This window comes from Poromitra crassiceps (assembly GCF_964638095.1).
Source record: "Poromitra crassiceps genome assembly, chromosome: 1".
Classification (NCBI taxonomy): domain Eukaryota; kingdom Metazoa; phylum Chordata; class Actinopteri; order Beryciformes; family Melamphaidae; genus Poromitra; species Poromitra crassiceps.
The window spans coordinates 34,081,726-34,099,715 of NC_139623.1; the positions used below are offsets into that span (position 1 = coordinate 34,081,726).

The window sequence follows — 17,990 nt, forward strand, 5'->3', positions numbered from 1 at the left end:
CTCTGGAGGATATCGGAGCACACTCTGAGAGCTTAAAAGGATGCTTGACCCGCGCTGTATTGACCACCTCCAGTCAAGCTGAGACAGCAAAGACAGCACAAAGGATTTCAGCGTTATACACAGCAATAAACTATCATGCGAACACCCATTTCCAATGACAAGACACTTTGGTTTGTTCCAAAAAAGTGATCATAAATGAGTAACTTACCCTTCTCAAGACTTAGTTTCTTACTGAGATTTTTCTCTCACTTTTCTATAACATCTAGTAAGCGTTTCTTCTTTTTTCATAAGGTTTCTGCAGGGCTTCCTGTGTGACTTGCCTGTCTCTTCATCGTTTCTATCTAATGGGTGTGTTGTGTGTGTGTGTGTGCGTGCGCACGCGCGTGTGTGTTGTGTGGGTGGGTGGGTGTGGTAACAGTGCAGCTGTGGTCCTGTGACTGTCTGCTGAGCTGCGTTCATGAGTTCGGTTGATTTCCTTTGCGGAGCACACACTTCCTCTATGTCACTTTCATAAGCAAGATTCACAGTCCATCAGAGCCAGATGCATGACTGTTGGCATGGCACAGTAAAGACGTATTTCTGATCATAAACTACTTTCTCAGCAGAGTAGGAACCAGAGAATGGTGAGTGGTGCATAACACTCTATGGCCATTTGCTGCTTCAACGGCAATGGATCTGTTCCATTTTGAAGCCTCAGATGTTTTGTCAATTGTTCAACACAAGTGTGATTCTGCATATAAAGACAGTATGCTATCCATTCAAAACCTGAAAATGTAAACCAGAAGATAATCCTTGATGCCGTTACAGTAACTTTCTTACCATACATGTAGACCAAGCTTATTTATCCATTCTGGGGCATTGGAGTAAGGTTTTATAGTTAGAATTCAGTGACATTCACCTTTAAAATGTTAAAGATCTGAGACAGAAATGGATTATTAACAATGATTTATTTACACCATGAACACAAATTAATTCAGCTGAAATCAATGAATTCATTAAAATATATATATATATATATATATATATATATATATATATATATATATATATACATATACACATATATACATATATATATACATATATATATACATATATATATATATATCATAACCTAACTCATAAAGTAGGATTATGAGTAGCATTATTAATAATACTGATATCTTCTGTATTTTTCCATCACAACTGTATTTACTTACATTACATTCTATAAAGTTATCATTACCTACATTTACATTATTGCTGCAAATATTTCATGGGACTTCATGGTTTGCCACAATTTTGCCGGACACCAAACCTCATCTGATGGAAAATCCATGACTCGCATGTGGAATTATTAAATTGCATCCAAATACACAGATACCATTAAGAACATTGGTAAAGGAACACAGTGGAAGTGTTTTGTGAGAGGTCAAACCAAGATGTACTCCAATTCCCTCTTAATCTGATCTAGATTAGCTCGGCTGTAGCTGTTATCTCAGATGCAAGAAAAAGATCCATAAGGCTTAATAGCAGTTACACTTGAACTGAAGGTCACCTCCTTGAAAACAAAGATCATGAGGATGAACAATAACAATAACATGCCTATAACCATGGTCAGAAGTAGGTAGATTTACCTACTTCACTATAATCACTAATCACTATAACTGTAGTAGAGCTGCAATGATTAAGACAAGAAAACTCTAAATGTAAATATTTTCTGGCTCTTTAGTCTTCTATGACAGTAAACTGATTATCTTTGGGTTGTGGACTGTTGGTCAGGACAAAAGAAGACATTAAGGATGTCATCTTGGGCTTTGGAGAAAAAGTGATCGACATTTTTCACCATTTTACAGACTAATCGATTAGTCGAGAATATAATCGACAGATTAATCGACAACGAAAATAATCCTTACTTTCAGCCCTGACCTGTGGATGGAGGCCCAAATGAAGAGTTCAAATCAGGGACAGGCAAAGCAAGAGCAGCCATGATCAAATCATAAATAAGACCTGGAAAGACACAAACTTGTCACTTGAAAACTAAAGTAAAGCTCTCAAATTAAAACGGTTAGAGGAGCTGGCTTGTCACCGGAGAGGAAGCCCTAACACCACCTGGGTCCTGCAAGAAAAGACCAATCTGAGTAAGTATAGCTAATCAATACCCTCATTCCGCCTCCCCTACTCTGTCAGTCACTTCCTACATTTCCCAGAATGCCTTTCGACAACACCCAAAGAACGGGTGTGTACTTGTTGCATTCAGCTGTGGGTTTGATGGAGACATGTAGCAGAGAACAATAGAGATACAGATAACGGAGCAAGGGTTTTTCCAGGTGAGAAAAAGAGCTATCTGCACCCATTTTTAAAATAATTTTGTCTTGTGGTTGCATTGCATCATGGTCTACTGACTGAGGATGCAGAAATTGCTCTGTTTCATCCACAATTGATTTCTCCCTGCATGATTTTCTTTTTCTTCTGATTCCTCCCCATTTTCTCACCAATTTTACAGTACTTGGCCAATTTCCCCCTGCTGCCCCAGTCGCTGGTCCACCCCAAGCTAGGAGCAATGGGCAGCCACAGTGCAGCGCCCGGGGACCAACTCCAGTACTTTTGCCATTGCCTTGGTCAGGGGCACTGACAGGAGTATTAACCCTAACATATATGTCTTTGATCGTGCCTGTATGGATGGCCGCCTGACCGAGCCGGAGGTAACACGGGGGCGCAAACCTGTGACCCTCGTGTTGGTAGGCAGGGAATCTACCACTACACTACCCAGACGCCCTCCCTGTATGATTGTTAAACAGAATTGTTTGATTCTGAGGATCTGACACCAAAACCTTTAAACCTTTACAGAAGATGATGTTTTAGCTAGATCTTCTGCTATCAAACTCCAGTGGACACGCTGGATGTGACTACATTTGGCCACTTATCCATGGCAAAAGCAAAAATACACCATTAAGTCAACAAATTGGTCCCAGAAATGCAAGGTACATTACCAAAAGTTTTTTTTTTTTTACAGTGAAGTCCATTATGGTGGGTTTTAGCTGCATCCTGCACCTAGTATAAATCTCTGTTGGTCTGTCAGTCCCCCACATTTTAAAAAGCCCACTGCACATACAAGCTTGGGTTCTAATCCCAGCATTGGCAAATGAGGCTTTTGTATTTGGTTTCACAGCGCAAATAAGTTGCAGTTGATCATGAATTAAGTGCTTGTACCTTTAAAAACAATTGGCACCATTCCAAAATGCATTCAGAAACAATTCAGAAAATAAAACTGGAATGTGAAATGGTCACACCTTGCGGCTCATCGGATTCATTTTGTTTATCACAATTCAGAATTATTCACGTAAACAAAACAGGTTCTCCCCTCCGCATCGAGACTCTCGTTGAATCAGGGTCGGTCACAGAAGACCATGGCCGCGCCGACAGCCGAGTCCACGTTCTGTTTGTATTCCACCGGCTGAGGGAATGCCCTCTCCACTTCCTGCCTCAGCACCTCGTTGCGAGAGAGCGCGCTCCCGCTCCCCACGATCCTGCCCACCCCCGCCTCCTGCAGGCGCGCCGCGGGCATCATGGCAGCCATGTTGTCCAGGATGCCGCGGCAGAGCGCCCGGGTCACATGACCCAGAGAGAGGTTGGAGGTGGAGATGTTGCTCACCTGAGCGAGGCAGAGCGCGTCGTGTCTCTCTCCCAGGATGGTGGGGCTCACCCTCAGGTCGCTGTTGTCCTGGGTCAGTGCGCAGGCAATCAGCTTCTCGTACAAGCTTGAGTCGCTCGGCTCCGCTCCTTAGAGGGACAAGGGGAAACAATTTAGCGGAATTGTATCCAATTCCGGACACTCCCGTTCACTCGCGTAATTTCCAGTGTTTACCGGCATCCCAACTGAAAGCTAATTTACATAAGTTCATACATATTTCAAAAGCTAGGTATCAAATTTAATAAATATCTATACACATTTAAGCATATAAAACATTAAAGTACAAACTTAGTCACAAATAAGAAGCGGGAAGCCTTAACTCCCACTTTGGGCGACTTTGTGTAGACTAGAACAGTGGTTCTCAACCTGGAGGTTGGGACTCCCTGGGGGGTCGCGAGATTATTTTGGGGGGTCGCAGGATGATTGTTAAAAAAAAGAAAAGAAAAGAGAAAACATATTTTTCTTGCATGATTATTAAATCCTACATACCAATGATTGTATTATATAAATTATAAAGCTATATACACTATGAACTTTATAAAGAAAGATTTATTTGGGGGGGGTTTGGGGGTCGCGGCTCAAAAAGTTTGACAAGCACTGGACTAGAGAATCGGTATTGGCTGATAAATGAAAAATAAGAGCTTTGAGTACATAGCCTGCATTTCTTACACGTATCTGTAAGAGATACAAGAAGGGGTAATAAAGGGTTAATATACAGTGTTCGTCAACTGGTGGGTTGTGGTCGTGACCCAAAAGTGGGTCGCAGGGCCGTTTTGAGTGGGTCGTGGATGTGTGCATGAGAAAAAAGTTATTCTACTCCTTGAGGATGCTGGCGTCCGCGGGCAACATTACTGGCTTTCAGAGGCTGTAGCAGGCTCATTTTAAAAGCCAGAGTGATACCATATGGTACCATATGAAACTAGAAGACCTAAGGCATCCATTGTTATCAACATCTCATGCTAGCTTGTTGCTAAGGGAGCTAAATGACGTTGCAAAGTTAGGCTAAATTCTGAAATTTAAGTCGCGACTTAATGACTTAAGGAAAAATGTGGGTCGTGAGGCTAGACCAGTTGAGAACCACTGATATAGAGTATATGAATACACCGACATGGAGGAAACTAAGGGTGATTTCTCACTGGGAACGATTGCTTTCGTTCCATTCCATTCTGCACCCGGGAACGATTGCCCCCCCTCCCCTCTCCCCCGCTGGTCAACTTTCACATTACAACATTTCTTCCGCGCTTGGGAACGGAACAGAGTGCACTTGCGTCATCAACTATGCCCGGAGTGTATCCTCTCTTATAAAAAAGATTTCAGCGAGTGATGTGTGCGCACTGGGAAGTCATTGGTTGGTGGTTGGGCAGCGGCGGGAGGGGGAGTCGAAAGGTGCTTTCTCACTGCCCCCCCGGTACCGTTCCCGAGCACGCTTGTCCCCAAATTGACCCCAGATTCATAACATTTGATGAGTGTGGACGTTGTGTTCCGTTCTGTTCCACGCCACGTGGTCTGGGGAACGCTTTGGCGTGCCCGGGAACGGAACACTTGCGAATGTGAACGCCGACCGTTCCGAACCACATAGACAACACACAGGTGAGGATACACTCCAGGCATAGTTGATGACGCAAGTGCACTCTGTTCCATTCCCGAGCGCCGACGAAATGTTGTAATGTGAAAGCTGACCAGCAGGGGAGAGGGGGAAATTGTACCCGGGCGCGGAACGGAACAGAACGAAATAAATCGTTCCCAGTGAGAAAGGATCCTTAGTGTATGGAATTGGATATGTATTTTTTTATCAGAAAAATAGGTGTGCTATCAGCCATTTGCATCAAGGGGAAGAAAATCAATTACAAGTTGAGGTAAAAACAATATTCAACTTTAAAAAGACAGGTGGAGGATTGTGAATTGATGAGAAACCTCAGCGAAAACAGTACAGGATGAAATATATTGATATATGATTGTGATTTTTTGGGTCATAGCTATCCGGAATTGGATACCCTGATGCTAAATATGTCTCATATTGGCATCAGGGTACTGCATTCAAACTCAATTCCTATGAGGACTTACTTTTTCATGAGGGTCGCTTCAATCAAATGTGCCGAAGGTCAAAACACATACCAAGCTCTTTCATCCACGCGCCCAGCATGCCCACAAATGTGGCCAGTACGTTTCCTCCATTCAGAGACGCTGCCACCGCCAAGTAGACGCCATCAAAGTAGGGGAAGTAAGAGATGGGGGAGGCCGGCTGAGGAGCCTCTGGAGGCGTGAAATCAGCTGGCATGGCGTACGTCAGCTGGGCCGAGGTGCTGATGTTGAGCACTGGGACATTAAGAGAAGGAAACAAATGGTTACTTGATGGATACCTGATAATTTTCATTAAACTTTGTGGAAGGGTGTAACCTATTACATTTTGGAGTGGATCCAGACCACCACCACCACCACCACCACCACCACCACCACCACCATCATCATCATCATCATCATAGCGGGCCTTGGCAGACGTCTGCGATCTCCGAGAGTGCCCTTCTATTTTTCATTATTACCATATACTGTACTTTTGTTTTTAGTGATCTTGCATCATTAACTGTCAATTTGTTTCCATTGTTCTCTTTTCCCATGCTGTTTCTACTGTTGTTCTGGTTAGCAGTAAAGCATGTTAGCTCTAAAGCATTTTGTAAATTATTTTCCGAAAAGTGCTACATAAACAAAGTTTATTAAGTATTATGATTACTACAACATACAATTCACCTTATGTAGCCCCACCCATTTGACCCGGTTGTGTGGTCGTGTGACGACTTCCGGCAAAAAAAAAGAAAAAGAAAATGGCTGGATGCTCAAATATCATCTAACTCTGAATTAACTCATTGAGTGCCAGCCACTTTTGGAGAACGGACGCTCCCAGTGCCAGAGTTTTCAGAGCGTTTTCAGTGATTTCTCGAGGCCCACAGAATATTGTGTGATATTACTATGTAAACACCGAACACGCACAAAGAACAAGCTGGCTCTATTGTATCATCAGCAAAAAAAAGTTTATTGATACCATTTTCCGTTCTTTAGTTATGAGCCGGAGAAGATAGGTCGTTTTGAGCAAATACAGGCGTTTCAAATTATTAGCTGAGATATTCCGCCTTTTGTGAAATGCAGCATTTCAAGCACATTCACTGAGTCTGAAGATAATATTTTCTGATGTAGTGACGTGGTGTAGTTGTGTGATGCCCTGCGTGCCCCACCCCCCTCTCCCCCCCTCCCCCCTCAGCTGCAAACTCCTCCCCACACTACACAGCCTCACGCACCCACTCTATTTTCGGAGTGCTCCGTTTGTGTGTGCCGGGCGGCTCCCAGCGCGACAGGGAAGAGCCAAACCGGACTGCTGAATGGTTTGGTGTCGGGTGCTGCTTTTCTGGTGGCTAATCGTGTGGAGAAACTATACAGACAGACAGACAGAGACAGAGGGGCTCAGTTGTGGGCGCGGATTGACTCCTGTTCGCAGCCAACGTCAGCTCCAGACAGAGCAATTTATATGGCTCTGGCTGCAGCATGCATCGGTTTCTCTTTGATCACGGCTTTTTCCTCCTGTTTCTCCGGACCTGTCTCTAATCTGGAGAGCACTGTCGCCACCTAATGAGTCCGTAAAATAGGTTATACACCTTCAATAGCTCCCATATTTGTACAGGAGATGCCTGAGGCTTTCATCCACGTCCCACCGTCAAAAAACGCATTTGACGTCGATCGACGTCCGTGGCACTCTACGTCACTATTTACTTTGACGTCGATCGACGTCCATGGCACTCAATGAGTTAACTAATAATTTTGCCAATTATATGTAACATACCAAATAAAAGCAAACGGCAATGTCTAAGAATGCAACCCCATGTAACTGGCTCGTTAAGTCTCGCATTCCAGGGAATTACGTTAACGTCTGCGGGTCTTATAGACGTAAGTGGCTCGAGCGCTCGGAGGAGAGAAAACTATCTGAAGCTTTCTTTGTTGGAGTCCAGGTATGTTTTACAAGAAAGTGCTCGTCATTGTCGACGATAACGTTATCTGACCTGGCTAACAGTGGATACTCGCTTGCTTGCTGTGTACCGAGCTCAAAGCAGTAGGCTACGTTCTTTATTTTACCCCCTGCACTGTCCGCTACAAAAACAACTCTCTTCTTCATAACGTTCTTTCATATTTGGCGCCGTGACCGCCGGAAGTGTTAACACGACCCGGAAGAATTTGGCCCACCCCCGCGTCTGAACATAAGGTGAATACGGCTTCATAGTTAACCATAAACACAGGCAAACATCACTGGATTAGTAGAAGCTACCCAACACATGCAACACCTTCATCACAACACGACGACAGAATCTCTCATTTGAAATGAACAAAGTTTTTTTTGTTTTTTTTCCCCTGATTTTTTATCCCCCATTAGTGCTAATTTTAATTTATTTATCCTGGTTGCTGCTCCACCCTCTGCCGATCTGGGGAGAGCCAAAAACTGGCTCCATGCTTCCTCCGAGAGATGGGCAGTAGCCAGCCGTTTCTTTTCACCTGACAGGGAAAGCTTCACCGGTATCCTGGTCACATCAGTGACCAGGATATTGCATGTTTTGGTGTGGGGTTCCTATTAGGGTTGTGCGATGTCACCTAAATAACCATCGTGATGGTTCCACAGTGAAACATTGCAATGGACGATGGCATCGTCGTTGACGGGGGGTGGGGTTAATTAATGATTTATGAAGTCCATGCGGTGCCGTTTGGCTGCGCCACTGCAATGTACGTTCATGTTTACAACAGGACAGCTGAGCTCTACATGTCATGAGAGACCAGCGGGCTTGGATAGGCTACTACTACAGCACAGAGCCAGGCAATTCAAACAGTAGGCTATAACTACCAGCAATATTGAAAGGCGCAAAACAATCAAACGTTAACGTCACAGATCGTGACCAACAACATGTGTGTTTAATTTAACTAGCTGGCAGAAAAGGGGCAGAATTACTGGCGGCTAACATTAGATTTGTGTGGGCTCAGTTTTTAACCTAACAACATTAGGTTACGTTAAGGGGAAATAGAAACACAGCAGCAGGCAGCCTACACAGTATGTAATGGAGAGAGTTCCTGGAAACAGGCGAGTTGAATTCACAGTTGAAGACTTGTAACATTACTCACATTGGGTTGAAAACAGGAAAGAACGTGAAGTTTCTTCTTTCTTAACATTTTCACAACACAACCGACTTCTGCTTATCTTCTCTTCCTCTCCGCTTTACCGCTTCTCTGAACTGGGGATAAGGTACGCTTTGCCGCTTGTTTAATGCCGCCCGTGCGTCCCCCGCGTGTCGCGGTTGAGTGGAGTTAGCCTTTTTTATTATTAAATCTGCCAAATTTTAATTCAAACAGATAATCACGATGGTCCGATGTAGAAGGGTCAGAGGTCGATGGGGTCGGCCCATCGACGATGGTCGATGCCATCGTCCATGGTGCCAACCCTAGTACCTATATGAAGGAAACCCCCAGGGGGCATGGGGAGAACATGCAAAGGCCCTTTTGATGACCCCACCCAGGCAGTGGGGACTCGAGGATATGCGGATGGGCACGCACTCCTTCAGCGCTCACAGCGTCCCAGGTGGGAATTGAACCCAGGACCTTCTAGCTGTGAGGCGACAGCGCTTACCACTGCGCCACCGTGCCCCTTGAAATGAACAAACTTGCATAAGAGAGCAACCCCGGCCCGAGACAGACGGTGTGTTCACCTGCGTCTGTCCTGGCCATCATGCAGGAGAAGACGGAGCACTGGAAGTCTCCCAGCGCCGCCCCTACCGGCGTGCCAGCGGGGACGCCATGCCAGTCTGAGCGCGTCTGTCCCGCCAAGCTACCAGATGCCACGCACTGAGGAAGTAGGTGCAAAGGGAAGCCAGCATCCTCCAGACTACAACGTGCACACACACCAAGTCGCTTGTTACGGGGGTTACACAAAGCATACTGCAGCCACCATAAGTATGTCATGACAACTTGCAGTTAAACGCAGAACGTGCACATAGGACATTTTGCATGCATGCATAGTACGTCAAACGATGTTGTGAAAAACCTTTTTTCTTTTATCAAGATTTTTGAGATTTTCCTCCCATTTCTCTCCCCAATTGTACTTGGGCAATTCTCTATCCTGGTCGTTGCTCCACCACCTCTGCCGATCTGGGGAGAGCTGTAGACTAGCACATGCTTCCTCCGATAGATGTGCAGTCACCAGCTGCTTCTTTTCACCTGACAGCGAGGGTTTCACCAGCAGGATGTCGTGTGCGGGAGGATCATGCTATTTCCCCCAGTTCCCCTCCCCCCAGTTCAGCAACCAGGACTCATACCCAACCGACTTCCCACCCGCAGACACGCCAAGTTGTGTCTGTAGGAAAGTCTGACCAAGCCGGAAGCCCCGCTGCCAGGAATTGAACCCGGGTCTCGCAGTGGTAGGCGAGTGCTTTTACTTGCTTTTACCGCAGACGCCCATGTTGTGAAAGTACTACACCATAACAGCATGCCACCAAGAGTTGTTAGAATGGGAGATCGGGCCCATACGTACATGTCATTATTCCACTGGTTTGTGGTGGAGTTGAAGTAGCCCCAGCTGGCTGCGTTCTGAGGAGTCATCACACCCCCGTCCAGACCACACAGCATGGACACCACATAGTCCTGGATGGTTCCTGCAGCTGTGAAGTCCTCAAGAAACTCTGGCCTGCAATCAAACGGTTCGCCTTTATATCTAACAGAGCAATGAATAGCAGTGAATTCTCATCACGCAGCCCAGTCGCACGAGTGGGGTAAAAACAAGCATATGAGGCGTGGGCTGACCTGTGTTTCATGTACCAGAAGATGGTGGTGCAGCCGAACCCTGTGGCTAAACTGAGATGCGAGTCTGGGTTTGGAAGCGAGGACAGGAAGCTGCTGCTGCAGCGGCCGTCCTGCCAGGTGATCAGCTGACTGGTGTCTTTGGTTCTGAAGGAGTCTCTGCTGGACCAGTCACAGCCTGGAGGGGAGAGAGCACTCCTTATAGTCATGATGATCCGTCAATCCAAGATTATTGTTTGCCAATTTTGCCTCTAGAGTAAAAAATCGCTCTAGTCCTTGGTTCTCAGCAGATCTTACAGACGCCCTTTGACTTAGAGATGTGGTCAGGTCAAAAAGTAGACGGGCTACACTTTAGGAAGCTGCAGAATAAATATATCGGCATGATTGATTACAAAAGCCAAATCTAACAGCCCAATATCCAAATTGTGCTGTTTAGCCAAGATTTGTGAAGCCCTAGTCAGCTCTCAATTGTGTGCCTTCCTGGAGGCATACAACATTCTCCAACCTCTAACCTAAGCCGGAGGTAACACGGGGCACGAACCTGTGACCCTTGTGTTGGTAGGCAGGGAACTACTACTACTCTTGGCTGTTCTATTGGTAGAAATGCCTCAGTAGCATTACTTTACATTCTAAATGTGAAGGTTTGGATGCAGCCACCAGAGGGGGATGACCACTAGAGAGCAATAAGATATGAAATACACTAGAACTCTGTGGTTCCCAACTGGTAAAGGAATAGATTAATTTCACTTTTGACACTTGTGGGAGACGACATGTCTACAGTATATTCTAGATATTGTAGTCCATCTTATTGTGCATTGTTCAACAACAAATGAATTATATTATTTCCATCAGGTGGAAAGTTTACCTTTTATATTGTATAATATGTATTATAATTTCTACATGACAGCGAATGAAGTGGATATATTTTGGGATTGTATCCTATCCTCGTCATCAAGCATATATATATATATATATATTAGGGATGGGCATCGAATTTCGAATTTTCGAATAATCGTTGTTATTATCAAGGTCGACTTTTATTATTGAAAGTCGAAATTCGTTTATTGATTTTTTTTTTTTTTGTGTGAGTGAAATGTTGCATTGTCTCCCCTGATTCTAAGTATAGTCGAATCGCTTGGTTTGAGCAAGTAAAACAATTTTTATAACAACCTCTCCCTCTTCATGGGATTTCATCCGCCATTCATTTTTCCATAAACCTTGTTTAAAATGCTTATAAAAATTGTTTTACTTGCTCAAACCAAGCGATTCGACTATACTTAGAATCAGGGGAGACAATGCAACATTTAACTCACAAAAAAAAAAAAAAAAAAAAAAAAAAAAAAACATTTTTAATTTTTTTTACATTTTTATTTTATTTTCGAATTTCGATTAAAAGTCGACTTTGGCCAGCGAATTTCGAATAGTGTTTTTGCTAGAAATGCCCATCCCTAATATATATATATATATATATATATATATATATATATATATATATATAATTATATATATAATCTCAGACTAACAGTAGCAATGAACAGGTCCACACTCCACACTGAAAACAGAGATTACTGTGCAAGCAAGCACTGTGTGCGTGCTCCTACTAGTCTCATCCCGGGAATATCATTGTGTTACCAGTAAATACATGTGAGTGTTCTATTCATGTATAAACAAAGATGAATGTTTATGTTTATTAGAGTTTCTTATATAAAGAGCCAGCACAAAAAACATGTACATGCCTGTGCTGCCTCTAATGTGAATTAACTTGACTGCTGTTAGTGAATATTTTCCACAGGGGTTGGGTCTGTCTCAGCATGTCAACTTATTATCATATATTATCGCATATCGTTTCTGTGAAATAGTTAATTGTCTAATTAATTAATTGATTGATTAATTGAACTAATTTGTTAATTGATTGAATTAATGATGCACTAGCTTGTTGTTCCTGTAATGCCTTTGTCACAGGAATCAGAGAAATCATTGTTGCACAACTAACTTGCCAAGTAGTCTCACTCATTGCCAGACTCTCCCAGCAAAGGGGCGGGGAGAGTACCCATAGATATAGTACCTGCCAAGAGATGACCATGGAGATGACACAACTCACTGGTTGTTTATTGTCTTACCGCTGCCTTTCCAGAACAAGACTCCATGCATTTGTCCGGACAGGCCGATCCTGCTGACATTGTTGAGTTTGTCCCTGGGCAGGGAGGCGATGCACTGGTTGAGAGTGTTTATTATCCGGCCGGTGTCCTGCTCCTTAGCCTGTGTGACAGCAGTAAACATGCCTGACTGAGAGCTGTGTTGTTGTTGTTGGCCAAAATTGTTGCTAGCTTTATCCTGCCAGTTAGGCAGCATGCTACACGTGTACTGTTGACTCACCTTCAATCCGCTGTTGTCGAGGATATCGGACGCCGTTGGCAAAGCGTAACTCGCGGCTACTGTTTTGGAGCTACTTTCTACTAAAACTACTTTTACCGAGGTGGTTCCCAGATCGACACCCAACACATACTCTGACATGATTGCAGATGCATATGCTTGGCTGTCGTCCGCTTTTTTTTCTTTTCTTTTTTGCCTTGCGAGGACACCGTAGACCGTCGGAAGACAGACAACAATGCTGCCTTCAAGTCAAAGTCTGAAATGGTAATTTCCCGTTTTGTGGATACAACTATAATACTAATAGCATACTACTGTATAGCTAACTACAGTATAGTACAGTACTAACTACTACTAACTACTAGTGCATTCCAATGGCCCAGCTCACAAAATGTAGACAACTTCGAATACTGTTGTATAATACTGTTGTATTCGAAGTTGTACGCCTATGCACTCAATCAGAAGGCCTTATTGGAAGCTCCATGCTCAAGCAAAAAGTATAAAGTCAAGGAGCACATCTAAGGTAAGATAAACATTGTTTAAAATATAGAATATTGTGGGCACTGGGCCAGTGTGGTGGATTTTAATGGTGCTATAATTCTTGTGTTTCACTGCCAGGTGCTTTCCATGGTGCTGGAAGTGCATTGCCTGTGTGGGCCTGCCTGCAGTTGTTGCTGTGATAGAGAAAACTGAAAAGACTTGTGATGGACAACACTTAACAGACTTGTTATGGACAACACTTAACAGACTTGTTATGGACAACACTTAAAAGATTTCAGCCAGAGGCCTATACCACGAAGCAAGATTAGTGGCTTAGCGAGGTAACTTCAGGTTTAAACCTAGGTTTGCCGTACCACGATGCTATTTAACTTCTTACCGAGATAGATCACTATAGCAACTTATGCTCTATGGCTAACCTGTGGGGTGTACCACGAAGCAAGATTAGTGGCTTAGCGAGGTAACTTCAGGTTTAACCCTAGGTTTGCCATACCACGACGCTAGTTAACTTCTTACCGAGATAGATCACCATAGCAACTTATGCTCTACGGCTAACCTGCTTTGTAGCAGGTTAAGTTCAGAGGATAAGATCAAAACCCATGGAAGACCCACCTGCTTACCAATCAGCTCTCTGGAAACAGTGAGTTGCCATTCATATGGTGAAAAAAAAATCATGAAAAATACATTGCATTCAAATGAAAAACAAAACAAAACATATGGCTCCTGTTGAATTAATCAAGGACTGAAGCCTTGCACTTGTTGCAGGCTACATTTAAATTAAGCCCTACTTACCACTTTGGAATATGTTTTTATATATTCATTTTTGTGCTCTCAAGTAGGCTAGATACGATTGACCCTGCCGATCGATTGCAGCTGAAGGGTGAGTGGAGAAATATCACTAAACCGGCGTAAAAAGGTTACATAAACGTCTCCAAAGAGCACGGTACTGTGCGCAACGGAGCTGAGGCTGACGTTGGTTTGGTCATACAATAGCCTACTACATCTAAGCAATTTAATATGTGATCGCCTGCACACAGATGATTCTAGGCTACTCCTGCATTTTGCAGCTGCAACTGTGTTGCTTTTGGCCTGTATGATGTGATTGAACTTCATATTTCCTGCATAGTCCTTGTATGAAATATGGAGATATGCAAATCTGCTGCCAATAGCCTATATGTGACCACAAAATAGGATTTTTTAAATAAATGAAATCTATGCCTGCACGTACCGTGTCGATTCAGTTCAGCAGCCTTTTTTAATTTTATTATAATTTTTTTTTTATTGATAGCCTATTAGCCTATAGGAATTATTCCATCAGTGTGACCAAACACATCATGAGATCATTATTATTCATTGAGCCTAAATGGTCTAAATACGCCTACGGATTTTGGAAATTTAGACTGAGATAGATTACACATTACTTCCACTCGCAAAAAAGACATGCAGGTTTTATTGAGAGGGTGAATTGAGCTGCTGTATAATACGTGGAGGCAGAAGTGGTATCTTTAGACAGTCATTCGGGAACAGACTAATAATATCCAACGCGGATTTTGATTCTGACATACATAGTAAAGCTTCACGATTTGCGCTTTGAATGAATGAGGAAATAGGCGTGTCTGGCGCTGTAAAAGCTGGAGCAGTCCATATTGCATTGTGATTGGCTAGTTGTTAAAAACCACGCCTCTTTTGCGGGCACGAGCTCCTATGCACGGGCATTTTCATGTGCATGCGATCTCAACTTGATTAGAAAAACCTGGATCCACTTAACGAGTTGAGAACTACATTTGTGGTATGAGTTAGCTAGAATCTAGCTAGATGGCAATGATCTGGTTAAGCCAAACCAGATCAAGGGACAGATCCTGGATCTGCTTATCCTACATTCGTGGTATGGGCCACAGGTGCTGGTGGACAAAACTGAAATGATTATTATTGTTTTCTTTCTTTCTTTCTTTCTTTCTTTCTTTCTTTCTTTCTTTCTTTCTTTCTTTCTTTCTTTCTTTCTTTCTCTATCTTTCTTTCTTTCTTTCTTTCTTTCTTATTGATTTTAAGTTTTCGTTCCCTCCTGACCTGTTTTATTTTCTATTATTTTATTTTGTGCCTACTGTTGAATGAAATGCAGTAGTTGGATTTTGGTTAGAAGGAAGAATTTAAAGACTTGAAGTGGATAATGCCTGCTGCTCTGGTTAAGTTTAGTTTTCTAAATTTAGTTGACTAAATTGATACTGGACTGATTTGACTTGCTCCTCTACATTTAGACTTCAGACTTAACTGACATGAACTTGACTTGGTATATTTAGACTTGAAACTTGACTAGAGACTCCTCAACACAGACTGACTTGGGACTGTACTGAGTTGACTTGGCCACACCTCTGTGAAAACTACAGACTTTGTTGTGAGCTCCTCATTGGATTTAATTCATGTCTTCACAATCAAATCAAAGCCTCTTTTCTACCAGCAGGTGGCAGTGTCCATTCAGTAAACACAGATCATTATATCACAGTCTAGTAGTTCCTTCACACCTCACCTCACCTATACAACTATATTTGTATGAATATTTTTTCTTTTGTGTGCAAGTCATGGCCCCAGATCTATGCGATTCTGAGCTGCGCTGTGCTCTTATTGTAGCCAATGTTTTGTTCAGAAAATTAGCCTAGTATGTACTACACATGTAGCCTAGCCTGGTAAACCAGCCGGTCCCATGAACTCACATTTCATTTTGTTCTACCAGACCCTCTGGCCTCAAGGCCTGGGAGGGCTTCTGCAGAAACTGCAAAGCGTACGAGCCAATCAGTGACCCGCCTCGTAGTTGACATCATTAACCGGCCAATCAGGAACGCCGCTGGGAAAACATGGCTGCCTCCATGTTTCAGTATATTGTTCTACTAGAAAAGTCTGAATAACAATGGTGTTTGGAAGGCACAAACATGTTGTGTTGTTGGAGAAAATACAGGCAGGCCATACCCTTTTTAAAGCACCTTTAAAGTACTATACTTGAAAGAACAGTTCTCTAAGCCTTGACTGTCTGTTCTGTTTTATTGTACACCTTTTGGTCAGGTGTGTTGAGAAGAAGCACTGTGAAACGTGAGCTTCATGCTTACTGTGTTTACTTAACATGGGAGAGTTGGGAAAGTTGCATTTAAATAAATTATATTTGTTAAGTTTTTATTTGCATAGTCTATTGTGTGCTACTGAATCAACCAGAGGGCAAAGCATAGAGATGTTATGAGCTAAGGGGCAGAAGAATGGAAATGTGTGTTTTTTTAAGTTAGATAGACATTATATCAAAATGTACTTTGTTAGGTTCCATGACTATGGACTTGCTCTGGCTTTACCAACCAATTACTAACACAGCATGGCAACTTCAAATAAACAATAAGATAATAAATTGTAATTCCCTGCCTTCTCTCTCTCTGGTACTGTCCTCAAAACATGTGAAGAGGTTAAATATTTGGGACATTATCTAACTCATGACCTGTCTGATGATAGGGACATTCAAAGACAATACCGAATGATGTACGCACAGGCTAATATGTTGAAACGTAAATTTAGTATGTGCTCATTGTCTGTGAAGATCACTCTTTTTGAAACTTTTTGCACCCAAAAGTAGCAGTATGCAGAAACTCAAGGTGGCATATAATGATGGCATGAGGATGCTGCTTAAAGTGCCAAGAAGGAGCAGTGCAAGTCAAATGTTTGTTAGTGTTGGTGTATCTACATGTCCTGCTGTACTCAGGAACCTCATGTACAGTTTTATGTGTAGGATATCTGAGTCATCAAACAGCATAATTTCAGCTCTTGCAAATCCTGCCATGAGTACGCTTAGGTTCACCTCAAGGCTTTGGAACCTTTGGCGTTTTAGCTTATATGCAAATATTTGATACTTTTTGTATCCGTCTGTCTTTTATTGTGTTTTGTATTTTTCTATTTTTATTGTACTGTACTATGGACCGCCTCTGTGTCCGGAATAAAGTGTTGATTTGAATTGAATAATGTCAGTGGTCGAAACAGTGGATGCAAATGCCACTCAGGTGGAATGCAAGGCCTCCCAGGTTATGACAGACACAGCTTTCTAAATCCCTCAGCCATCCCTGATCCCTCTAAAGTTTAGAAACTAGGTTAAGAGTCTAAACCTCCTGTGAAAACCTTCCTGTGAAAAATAATTCTAGTAATCCTGCTATACATTTAGAGAAGGATAAGGCTGTCTACACATATTACAGCAAAACTATAAGTAATTGTAGGGATATTAGCCTACCGGTTGTCAATTTTAATGGTTTTAGTTACATATATATTTACTCACCAGGTGGTGACAAAGGGTAAACAACAGCATTTGTGTTGTACTGTATGTAGCCTACAGTATTTATGTTTTTGTTTCAACTACAAACATAAATAAACGTCAACTTGAAACTATGTTTTAACTACCACACACAGCCTATAATATTATAGCCTATGTTTATTAATATATATATATATATATATATATATATATATATATATATATATATATATATATATATATATATTTATTTATTTATTTATTTATTTATATATATATATATATATATATTTATATATATATATATATATATTTATATATATATATATATATTTATTTTTTAATTTTTTTTGGACC

The 17,990-nt window shown here is 42.4% G+C and overlaps 1 protein-coding gene across 1 annotated transcript; it reads right to left on the bottom strand.

Annotated features, from left to right (window-relative positions):
* Positions 1-2,476: 2,476 nt before the first annotated feature.
* Positions 2,477-13,006, bottom strand: shpk (sedoheptulokinase; the record flags this gene model as incomplete). Its single annotated transcript, XM_083633737.1, has 7 exons — positions 2,477-3,762; positions 5,789-5,989; positions 9,406-9,581; positions 10,227-10,379; positions 10,496-10,670; positions 12,613-12,751; positions 12,869-13,006. The coding sequence occupies 7 exons, from the start codon at positions 13,004-13,006 to the stop codon at positions 3,368-3,370; spliced, it is 1,377 nt and encodes a 458-aa protein (XP_083489863.1). The 3' UTR covers positions 2,477-3,367.
* Positions 13,007-17,990: the final 4,984 nt, after the last annotated feature.